The sequence below is a fragment of the Melopsittacus undulatus genome, chromosome 12, assembly GCF_012275295.1.
Source record: "Melopsittacus undulatus isolate bMelUnd1 chromosome 12, bMelUnd1.mat.Z, whole genome shotgun sequence".
In the NCBI taxonomy this organism is placed as follows: domain Eukaryota; kingdom Metazoa; phylum Chordata; class Aves; order Psittaciformes; family Psittaculidae; genus Melopsittacus; species Melopsittacus undulatus.
Genome location: NC_047538.1, coordinates 12589939 through 12602081, shown reverse-complemented (window position 1 = coordinate 12602081; position 12143 = coordinate 12589939). Strand labels below are relative to the sequence as shown.

Genomic DNA, 12143 nt, shown 5'->3' with positions numbered 1-12143 from the left:
AATTTTCCATCACCTCCAGGATCACTGAGGGCCTCTGCGTCCACAAATTGTCAGAATGCCTTCAGCCAAAGAGAGAATGTGAAGCATTCTCTTGTGATTCAACAAGAGACAATGAAGGAGCTGCAAATTTTCACACAGCTTCCTAATATGCAGCTATCTTTCATCTGTTGATACTTATGGCTGTAACACTGATATTGCCTGGGAGAAGGGAATCCACCCTTCCAGCATAGTCAGAAAGCTATTTCAAAGCAAAATTTCATACTTTATGATACCCCACAAAGATTTATTTTCCTGGCTTAATGGCAACACAGATAACCACAACCACCTGATCTGCATACTTTATAAAATCAGAAATTATTAAGGCATGTAGCAACTGCACCATTCCACAGAATACCTTTGGTCTCCATTGTGGATGTTATGCACCAGGTAACAGCTGCTCTTCAACTGCCTAGTCCAGAGATGTCAGAGACCTGCTGATTCACTTGCAGACCACAGAGTGCTCATACATTTGTGACAAAGGGTCTGCACAAGACAGTACCTAAAATGAGAAAGGACTCCTTAATTTTTGAATTAACAGATAGTGGTACTTCTATAAACAGGAATAAAATAAATAATACTAATTATTAACCAGCCAAAGTGTTTCAACATAATAAAGCAGTCTTATTGCCAAGTTCCACCTTGGGTCCACAGGGGCAGGTAAGCAGATCTATAGGGAAGGAAGCTCTAAGATCTAGAAGGCTAAAGCCCAAACAGGTATTACTGACCAAAAGACTCTTGCAAGGCTTACTTGCAAAAAGGGGAACTGAAAAACAAGGACTTTAATATTGCCTGACGAAATAGAAGCAAATAAGAAAAAGTGACTTCCAGAATAGGCACTTGCAGATAGTAGTAATTTATATTAAGTACACACTTCAAACTACTTTCAGAGGTAGCACCTCAAGATTATACAATAGTACATTAAGTATCTGTATTTTCATCTTTTTCATACGTTGCGTTTGTCTTTCAATTGTCACCAACTTTACTGCTGTAATAAAGTTAGTATTAAGTAGAAGATAAAATACATAAATACATGTATCTACCATTAAAAATTCTAATCCTACAGATACTTAAAAATAACCAGTGAACTGCTTTAAAAAGCATGATAAGTTGTTGTGGGTATTTAGACCAGTACCATTTACCACACAAATCAAAGTAGATTTAGATAAATGAGAACTTATATGACCTCTGAGCTACCTCAGGTGCCAGCAGCAGTCTGCATACAGTGACATGTAACAGCTAACTTTTCCTGACATTCCATTACATACGTGTGTAGAGAACCAATAAATAAATAAATACACTAACTGCTGGGAAAGAAGGAAAAAAAAGAAAACAAAACCACCAACGGAAGTTTTAGGGACTAGACTGAAGTTTACTAAAATAGAGGCATTCCTGAAGAGCAGATACTGCTTCTGTTTGAAGCAGGTATACATGAAAGTAATTGGGATTTTCATGTGTAAATGTGATTCGATGTGGTTAGCACTTCAGGAAGTTTGGAAGTTAAGAGGACAGAAGCAAATACAAGTCTCTACATTGGTATGACAAGTAATGTCCTTCACAGAGCTTCAGCTCCTGAGCAGAACTGCATAACGGTTTCACTACCAAGCAATTTACTAAATGTATCACCTTTGGAATCTCCACTTGAGCACAGGTGAGCAGTACCACATTCTAGATGGCTGTGGGTGGCTTGGGGTTTTGCAAGTGTTTTCTGGTTGGCTTCTTTTTCCCTTCTTTTCAACATACAGTTTTCTTTGTTTTTTAGCATATGACACAACTTCTCATTAAACTTTTGATTAAATATGTTTTAACCCACCAGTGATGTGTTCACTAACTCAATATCTGCTCTGAACAAAAGACAGGACAGCTTATGTAGAGATAACGTCCCCAAAGCAGCATTTTATTTTATTCATTTAATTTCAAAACATTTAATTTAGAAGTCTGGCATCTCAGTCATCCATCTTAACATGGGCTAATATTGACAGAGTGTCATCAGAATACACAGACAACTAAACAGCCGAAGAGTTTACAAAAAATAAATTCATGGTTCTTCAAAACAACTGCAAAAGGTTACAAGTATCAAAACTCTCAGGTAGATGCACTGCATTGAAAGAAACTGTGCACATAAGTTAGAGGCAAAAAAAACCTGCTACTGAAACCTCACATTTCAAACAATTTATTTTAAATGGATGAACAGGGTTGTCTTCACTGTTCTCATTGACTGAAAAAAATTGGGGGTGGCTAATTTACTCTGCATGCACAAAATGTACTGCTTAACAGAACTGTCAGCTCATTTCAAATGGAAAAAAATTAACTGGAATCCAATTATCTTCAATCACTCTCCATTCTTCTTTCCCATATTTTCCTATCAACAGGCAAACTGAAAATGCCTCATTTATTATGCATCTTTCTGCACTGCTCAAGTGCAACTAAGATAATAGGGCCAATAAGCCAATCAATCCATCAATGCCCATGGAGACTCATCTGAAACTGCTTCTCAATGTGGACAGCAGATCTGAACAGCTGTACAATACAGATATGCTTAGCACTAGATATTTAGTGTGACTGTGGCAAGGAAATATTGGTGATGATGGGGATGGCGAAGTGGATGAAAGAGGGATTGGAGGAAAGCTTTTTAATTATTGCCCTCTCCTGCTTCTTCATCTTGCTGATCACTCGTCCAGAGAGTGAGGTTATCTCGAAGTAACTGCATGATGAGAGTGGAGTCCTTGTAGGAATCCTCATTTAGTGTGTCCAGCTCTGCTATGGCATCATCAAAGGCTTGTTTGGCTAAAAGGCAGGCCTGCTCAGGAGCATTCTGGATTTCATAGTAGAAGACCGAGAAATTGAGTGCAAGCCCAAGCCTAATTGGGTGAGTGGGCTGCATGTGCTCTTTGCTGATTTCAAAAGCCTCTTTATAGGCAGCTTCTGAGGCTTCCACAACACTGTTCTTCTTCTCTCCAGCAGCAACTTCTGCCAAATAGCGGTAGTAATCCCCTTTCATTTTCAGATAAAAGACCTTGCTCTCATACTGGAAGTCATTGCAGTTCTTGATTAAGTATTTATCTAGGAGAGCCAAAACATCATTGCAGACTGTTTCCAGCTCCTTTTCTATCTTCTCCCTATAGGCTTTAACCTTCTCCAGCTTCTTCTCATTCCCATCTGCCATAGTCTTCTGCTCTATGCTGCTGATGACACGCCAGGAAGATCGTCTAGCTCCAACTACGTTCTTGTAGGCTACTGACAGCAGGTTTCTATCCTCATTTGAGAGAGGCTCATTCAGCTCAGTCACCTGAAAATATAAACAAAAATAAAACTTAAAGGGTTTGTCTTAAAGAAGAGCATGTAAATCTCTTTCAATACTTCCATCATCAAATACAGGATACTAAATTTCTTCTAGATCCCAAAATTCCTTCTAGAAAGGAGTCAATTTGTAACAAAAGTTTAAGACTGTTTCTGCAGTCAAGGCTTAAGAGTGAAACCCCCACAGTTCTGTTGTAATAGAACATGTATTTAGAAGACACTTCAAATCACATTCACTGAATAAAAGTGATTCAGCCTTGTGTAATGAAGAAGCATTCACAGAAAGAAGACTCGGGTTTTTTTAGCAAGTCTGCTATAATTCTGTAGACTACACACTTAGCAATGAATTTAAATGTACCTAGAATACCAGTTTCATGAATCTGGAACACAGCACAGGCACTAGAAACTGATGGAGTTCTTGCATTTCTTTTCCCTGCTGCTTGCTTTCTTTTGACACCAGAGATGGAAGCGCTGCTGTCACTATGATTAAGCTCTGCATAGTACAAATGGAATTAGTGTTTCATAGTATCTTTCAGTCACTTAGTGAGCAATTACACAGTGTAATACAAAAGGTATCATTTCTAATAACTGGTGACTGCAGACACATTTCAGGGATAGCATATGAAAAAAAACTGGATAAAAATTAAATAGGAAATCAGTAAGAGCCATGATCGACTCCAGGTTCCTACTACAAAAAGACAGAGGAAAGATAATACTTCTAAAATTGTATTTAGGCATATTTCACTTGACGTGCTAACTTAGAGAATAAAAACTACTAGAACTACAGTCACTTAATTGTTCTGCTTTTGCAAATTTACCAACATGTTATTAGATTTGGAATTTACAGTTCTGGTGTCCCTAACATAAAAAGGCCATGGAACTGTTGGAACAAGTCCAGAGGAGGCCACGAGGATGATCAGGGGCCTGGAGCACCTCCTGTATGAAGACAGGCTGAGAAAGCTGGGACTGTTCAGCTTGGAAAAGAGAAGGCTGCGTGGAGACCTCATAGCAGCCTTCCAGTACCTGAAGGGGGCCTATAGGGATGCTGGGGAAGGACTGTTCATTAGGTACTGCAGTGACAGAACAAAGGGTAATGGGTTCAAACTTTAATAGAGAAAGTATAGATATAAGGAGAAAGTTCTTTACTGTGAGGGTGGTGAGGCATTGGAATGGGTTGCCCAAGGAAGCTGTGAATGCTCCATCCCTGGTGGTGCTCAAGGGCAGGTTGGACAAAGCCTTGGGTGATATGGTTTAGTGTGTGGTGTCCCTGCCCATGGCAGAGGGGTTCGAACTTGATAATCTTAAGGTCCTTTCCAAACCAAATAATTCTGTGATTCTATGAATTAGGACAAAGAAAATGTAACTCCATTATTTTACGAACACTGTATTAACTGCATTAAAAGAAGCCACTAGAATTCTAAGGATACGTACTTTGGTGTGAAAGTAAACTTGTCCTTGCTCAGACACTGCTAGAATCATTATTTCTTTTAAAATGCACGTTTACATGCCTTGACAGGCATCAGAACGTTCACAACCAAATAAATACTGCAAATAATCAAGTCGCAAATATTTATACTATTCTGAGACTGATGTATCCAGTGAATCACCGAATAAATGCACGTTTTTAAGTCTGAAACATAACTTATATGCTTTACAACTGTTAAAGTACAGAGCTTAGGTTTTTGTTCTTAAAACATTCTAAGTCAATTAGTTTTATCTCCAAATGCCTTTTCCCCACAGGTCAGGAGCCCACTCCTGGACACTGCTCTGCCTGGCCCAATGCAATTCCAGATTATCCACAGCGAAATGCCCAGCAATCAACTCCAATAGCATCCCCACCATCTTCTTCACAGCTTCCAATCAATTGTCCTCCCAACTGCCCCTCCCTCAAGTCTCTACTACAACCCACCTGTATCATCTTCTCTAGTAAAGATACTAACTCCCTCAAGATGCAGAGGCTCAGGTAAGAGCTTTTTATTCCCTACAGTCTGTCAGAAGACAACACTTGCTTTACAAAAATTTCTAATTTCACCCAGTTTGTCGCAAGACAAAAGTACTATCTTCCTGGAGTATTAGTAGCCTTGAAAGAGTTTTCCAGGTTTTTTTCTATTCTATTTTCTCTTTTCTAGTGGTATTCATTTTTACTTGCAGAAAAAGCATCATAACACCTACCCTGAAAAAGCTGTTTTATATTGCCCATTTGCACAGGAGCCTTTGCAACTGCAGATAACCTGCACCCAAAATGCTTTTGACCTTCCCTAATCGCAAACAATATCCAATGCAAGTGTTGCTTAACAGCGTATCTGCAGAAATTTCTGAAGGTCACATTAACAGAGGGAGATGTTGTAAAGTCTAGCATCAACTCTGGCAATCTTGTCTGGTCTTTACTCAACATTTCATATTAGAAGTACATCTACAGTACATCTTTAAAATGCAGCGTAACTTTTGGAAGCATCTTCATTCTGTACTTAGACAAGCCAGTTAAGGCTTTGCTGTTGCATAAGCTTAGGCTAAGTTTGCTAAAATCCTCAATAAGCACTAGACTGACAGAACCTAATCTGACAAAGCAAGATTGAGAAATAGCAGGGAATACTTAAAATTCATTCATGTAAAGCACAACAGAAACAGCCTGGGGAAAAACCACCTCAGGACAAACTGAATAACAGTTGCTAATATGTGGAAAAAGAATGTTAACTTCTTAATCAAAACATTAAAGTATCCAAGAGACAAGATTAAGACTTAATTAAGAGACTGTTCCAGGTCATTACTAAACTGCTCTGCCATTTAATTCCCAAAACTGACTTACCTTGAAACTGCTCCTTAAAAGAGGAAACATTAACAGAGAAGCTAATTCAACATCCTTAGGAGATGTCTACTAGCTTTATGATGTATCAGAAGTTACTGATCTATCTTGGAAAATCAGCAACTACCATCAAACTCAAGTGCATGGCAAATTATTCCTATCCTAGCTGAAAATTTATGTTGCTCTGTGTAAATAGAGGTAAAAATCGTATCTATCTCTCTGGTGTATACTACAAGAACCTAGATTCAAAGAACAGCACGTTACCTTTATGGAGCTATCTACTGGTTTATCTATTTCCAATACATGAGCAAAGTAGACACAAACTGACATGTTTCTCTTCACATTTAGATAAGATGCATAGAAAAAGAAAACTTGAAATGCTGAAGGAAGGTTTTTTCTTCCTATATTCCTTTCTACCCACAGCTTTTCCATAATAGAAAATATCTTGGGATTGCTATAATTTACACTTTTAATGTCTTTTACTTGTTAGATGTAGGCACACTTTATAATGGCTCTAAAGGGAAACCAGAAGCACTTAAAGATGAAAAGCCATTTGTAGTATGACTTCAAAATAGTATTTACTTACTCAGGTGTTATTCTATAATTTCCTTACGCAAAGAAACCTCTCTCACACACCCGAAGTTTGGGGTTATTTTCTGTCCTGAGTCAGATGATGCAATCGAACACCCAGGCTGTGATCTGCAGGCACTTTTCATTCAGACTGACAGTCTGCTTTTTGTAACCAGAATACAGTCCAAACCATTTATTTCTAGAATACTTTCAGGTATCTCCTCTGCTTTATGCCCATTCTTTCACAGTTTACTGGGAGAAAAATGGGTGTGTATAAAAGGAACCACGATTACAACCTCAAATTCCTAACTACACATGCTGATGAGCATGGCAGTCCTGAATCAGCTCGGAAATTACTTCCATGTGTGTGTTCCCATAGACCATACCAAACCGAGTTACACAAAGAAAACACACCAAAGTGAAGATTCCACAATGAACAGCAAATCAATGATGCATTGTTGGATTACCTAGTAGAATTTGACCCAGGTCAACTGAATGTGTGTGATTATACTTGTGTTTCATTAGCCAGAGCATGTGAGTCACAGCTAGAGCCAGTTCTTAGCAAGCTGCTGCAAAAACGACTGTACCTGAGCCAGTATAAAGTCAGGTTTAATTACTTAAAGTCTCCTGATACAGTTATACAGCCATAATTTCTGAACAAATAAAGCAGGCTAATGAATTTAAAGCAGATCAGTCCCTTGCATCATGCAGCTTCATTGTTTAATACTAAGCATTGGAAGTTCATAGCTAGATTTACTGAATAAAACCACAATAAAGAAGTAATCTCACAGCAGGGAAGGACATCCTTTACATTAAAGACATCTCATTCCTCCCTCCTACACATGAATACTTTGTTAACCCAAAACCAGACATTGATGTGGAGAACTTGGTGACACAATACCGAAAATATGGAACACCCCAAACTTTTAAGCCCGCTTATGTGCATAGCTAAAGCCTACATATTAAACTAGAATCTTATGCTATTTTACATAAAAAACTTTAGATCCTTCTAAGACTCGAATTTATTTCACAGAGTGTAGTAAGATTAATTTTAAAACTGTACCTTTCGTAACTCAATTCATCTTACTAATTTTAAAACGTAAAAGACTCTCTACCAGCTACACTAGAAAAGCAATATAAATTAATAGAGGTCCTGAGCATTACATATCAGAATTAACACTGTCTGAAAAACTAAGGGTTCATACAGCTGAGATGTTTAACTATTTCTGGAATGATCTAAACCAAAAGGTACTCAATGCTGCATTCTTAAGTGAGAACCTTTAACATTTACACTAAGAGCATTATCTTTCCCAGTGTGAAGAAGCAATTCTGTACGTACCGTGTAGGGTTATTCCAAACAGCTGGAATCCTGGAGCAGCATTTAATGCAATGACAATGCCACACCCTTGGTGGCTATTTCATATAGGCACATGTACGTAAAATTTTATTCTCTAATAATTTTATCTATTTCATTTTCCTCTCTTGTCTACACATTATAAGCCAAAATACCAGAATTCTTCCAAGAAAAAAGTTTAAGACAGCAACAAAAAAAATTGTATTCTTGAGCAGTAGTTTCCTTATTTATGCTGCAACTGCTGCTATATCTGGCTTTTTTTTTAACTGACAGGACTGAAAAAAATCAGTGTTTCTCCAGCTTCATGCTGACAGCTGAAATGGCAGTCCTGTCATACTTTTTTTCCCTTTGGTGGCAGCCTCAAAAGTCATGCAAATATCCTTTCGCTAGAACAGTTTTTGTTACTTTATGTTTTAGGAGTAACTATCAGGCTGTGGCTATATTGCATTCTGTAGAAGTGTGGTGATAAATACCTAAAACTGAAATTCGCATTTCTGTTTCCACTGAACGCACACTACTGTCACATAGCACCTTTAAAAACCATCAGCTGGTATCTTCAGAGATTTTTATATTTTTAAAAAATATAAACTCTTCAAATCAAGATATTCTGCACTAAGAATAGATATCCAAGCTAGAACACTGATTTCCTGTTGAAGGAAGTCTGATGTCTCTGGAGTGCATTAAGATTACTTAAATATGATTCTATATGGATAAAGCAGTCTCTTAGTATCTGTTACTTACAATCACTGACATAGAAGGAAGCACTATCTGAGAACAGCCAACCACATCATAAAGTTTCATAGGATCTTATGCTCAGCCAAAATCAACTGCAGACACTGAAGAGTGTTCTGGAAATCACCATGCTAGAAGGAATACCTGTGAAAGCCAAGTAACCAACAGATGCTACATTACAGACCTGCAACAGGGTAGGAACACTCCAAAAACTATTGCCTTTTAAATTCAGTTTTACTTTTTGTATTTAAAGTATCTATAACATAATGTTTCATAAATGCTCAAGACTCCAGCTCATCATACAACCTGAGAGCACAAGCAGCGCTCCAGAGAAGAATGCTGTGATTCAAGATGAGTGAAAACTGCAGAGTAATTTGGACAGTTTAAAGAGAGCTGGACATACACACTAGTTACATGTACTTCATTTACATATTTCCTGAAACTCAGCAACTGTACTCTGCTTCACATCTGTTCAGAGCATCATATGTACACCACAGCTTTTTATTTTTCCAAATACTGCTGAACTATCTACAGCTATAAATAGCCTTCTAGAGCAGCAGCGGATTTTGGTGGTTTCTTTGCTCCATCTTTTCAAACTAGCTATTGAAATATTTGAGATTAACAGAGCTGTTACTACTGCATTATATGTATCAAGAATTTGTCTAGTGCCTCTGCTACTGAGACACTCAGAAGCATTGCTGCTTTAGAACTGGATGGCTGTAGTATTTCTAACGACACAACAGCAAGAGTGAACAAGAGCAGCAACACAACTGTCTTTTTACTGCCCTCATTTAAGGGATGGGACATTCATTACAGCCCCTGAACAAACTGATTTGTACAACAAAAACAGGAACTCCGTCTGAAACTGCTCTTCCAAACTAAGATCATCTCATATTTAAACAGGTGTACTTTCCAGGGGAACAATTCCTCTTGGGGTCATTGATGTTCACAAAGGACAGAGGAGTGAGAACAAACCCACTGTAATTAGATACAGCAAAAACAATGCTAAGCATTTACCAGCATTAACATTACTCTTAAAGATGAGGTTACACAAATACTTTGGTTTTTAAAAAAGGACTAGACATAGTAAGTTTGATCATTCTGCAAGTTTATTATGTATCGGTAGACAGATCAGTACAAGTAATTTTCATTACTTGGTTATGGAAAGAGGTGAATTGCAACTGTAGCTTATTGCTTAAACACATGTCAGTACTTAACTGGGTACAACATGCACTGACAATTTGTTACCCTACAAAGAAGAAGCAAAATAACAACGGTAAAGCTTGGGAAACGCTCTCTGTGTGCTGGGTAGCTTTTATGCCTGGATGCAACCACTATCTTTTGAGTCAGAGTGCTGATGTTTTTGGGTGAGGCCTTTATTCGTGCCTTTTATCGCAAGGCAAAAGAAACGTCTAGAACAGGAGTGGGTTTCTCTTGCCGTGCGCGGTTTCCCCAGACACCCCCAGCAGCTGGCATGTCCTGGGCTGCCTCAGAAGGGAAGACGCACCCCAAGGTCAAACCCGACATCCCCACCGGGGGAGGGGGAACCGGGCGCCAGGACGGGCCCCATCTTGAGTAGGGGTCGGAGAAAGAATCGACCACGTTCCCGCCGCGACGCGCAGAGAGGCGGGCAGTATTCAAACCGCTGCACTGCGCGCCGGATTGGCGGCGGTGGGGAGAGGAGCGAGAGGAGGGCATGGGGACAGCCACACCCCCAGGGCAAGAGCGGCCGCGGAGCGCGGCAGAGCCGTTAGGAGGGAACGGAGGCAATGCGGGAGGAAGATAAATTTTACAATGGGAGCTGGGTCCAGTCTGGACCGGCTGCTGTTTGCCTCATCTCCCCCCGAGGCAGGTAGTAACGGGCACCGCCCCACACGACGGTGAGGTGTCCCGCCGGGAAGGTCCGGCTCTTGCTCCCGCCCTCCTTTCTTCACGGCGACGGGTGGGACCTGGCGGCTCGCATCCTCCCCGGGACCCAACTCCGCCTCGGACCAGCCCGGACTTCCTTCCCCTCCCTCCCCCGCCACTACCCACTCCTCCCCGGGTATGACCCACAGCCGCCACGCTACCAGCCCCACTCACCGACTTCATGGCCGAGGCCATGTCATCGTATCTCTCCGCCTGCTCGGCCAGGCGGGCCCGCTGCAGCAGCTGCTCTCGGTCCCCCATAGCCGCTTCCGTGGTGGCTGCTGGGCTGGGCACTCTGCGCCCCTCAGAGAGAGAGGAAGGGAGGGGCGGGGATGAGCGCCTCGGTACGGGCGGATGGTGCGGGCCGGGAGCCTGCACGGAGCCGCCGCCTCTCGCTCCCTCAGCGGCCGCCGGGCTCGCCTCAGCCGCCGCGCGCTCGCTGCGTGCCCTCCGCGGCTCGCGCCTCTCCGCCCGGCTCCGAGCCTCGCGCTGCTGCCGCCGCCTGCGCCTGCGCGCTGGGAAGGCAACGAGGGGGCGGAGCCGAGGGGACTGCAGGGGAGGGGAGGGGGCGCCGCTCCCCCGCGCTCTATTTCTAGGTGACGTCACTTGCTATAAATAGCCATGCCGGGGCGCCGGCTGGGGGGAGGCGCATGCGCGCTGCGAGTGCTGCATTCTACTGCTGCAAAGGTGGAGGTGGGTGGTGGGCGCGGGCACTGCGGAGACGGGCGGGGAACGCCTGGGGACGGGCTCGGCCAGCGGCTGCCTGCGCGCAGGGACACGGCCTCATCCCGCTGAAATTAACGTGTGTCGTGTCCCAGCCGCTTTGGGACGCTGCTGGCTGTGGGGGTGGCAGGCACGGAGCAATCCTAATACCTTGCCTGGGAGATACAACTCGATTAAATCTTACTACATATTTTAATTTGTGACAGTCGGGCTCCTCTTTCATAAACTGACAGCGTTCCAGCCTTGCATAGAAATCATCTCAAAGGGAAGGTACTGCACAAATGACTCCAGAAACACGAGTATCCACGTTACTCATCTCTTACAATAACATATAGATTAACTTTTTCTATTCAACCAACAGCCAGCGCTGAAACATCGCTGCACCACTGCGCATACGGGAGTTGCTGTGCAACGAGTGACAAATTCACTTCCCATCCAACAGCGCATCAGAGCTGCTGACCACATCACCCCTATCCATTGAAGCTCACTTCTGTGCTCACCCCCAAAGCAGAGGGAAGCAAGCATGTTAGCATGCATCAGAGGAAGGGGACCAAGGCTGCTTCCACTCATGACACTACTCAGCTCACCCTCAGCACTCTTGCACTGCTGAAATCCAGTAAATCACATCCCCTGTACCAGTCAAAACTTTTTAGCCTCTAGCATTGCCAGCTTTTATGTGTTAAGTCCTCATGTCATTTAAAATAAATACTGCAGTTA

General features: G+C 41.9%; 1 protein-coding gene across 1 annotated transcript; it reads right to left on the bottom strand.

Annotated features, from left to right (window-relative positions):
- Positions 1–1906: 1906 nt before the first annotated feature.
- Positions 1907–11208, bottom strand: YWHAH (tyrosine 3-monooxygenase/tryptophan 5-monooxygenase activation protein eta). Its single transcript, XM_013128694.2, has 2 exons — positions 10878–11208; positions 1907–3325 (listed from the first exon to the last, which is right to left on the bottom strand). Exons 1-2 carry the CDS (start codon positions 10962–10964, stop codon positions 2669–2671), a joined length of 744 nt encoding a protein of 247 aa, XP_012984148.2. The 5' UTR covers positions 10965–11208; the 3' UTR covers positions 1907–2668.
- Positions 11209–12143: the final 935 nt, after the last annotated feature.

Bases quoted from the DNA above. Each gene is read 5' to 3' on its own strand.
- YWHAH (XM_013128694.2), bottom strand. From the start codon at position 10,964: ATGGGGGACCGAGAGCAGCTGCTGCAGCGGGCCCGCCTGGCCGAGCAG. The intron at 3,326-10,877 runs GTGAGTGGGGCT...TTATATTTTCAG, and splicing joins TGGCCTCGGCCATGAAGTCG to GTGACTGAGCTGAATGAGCC.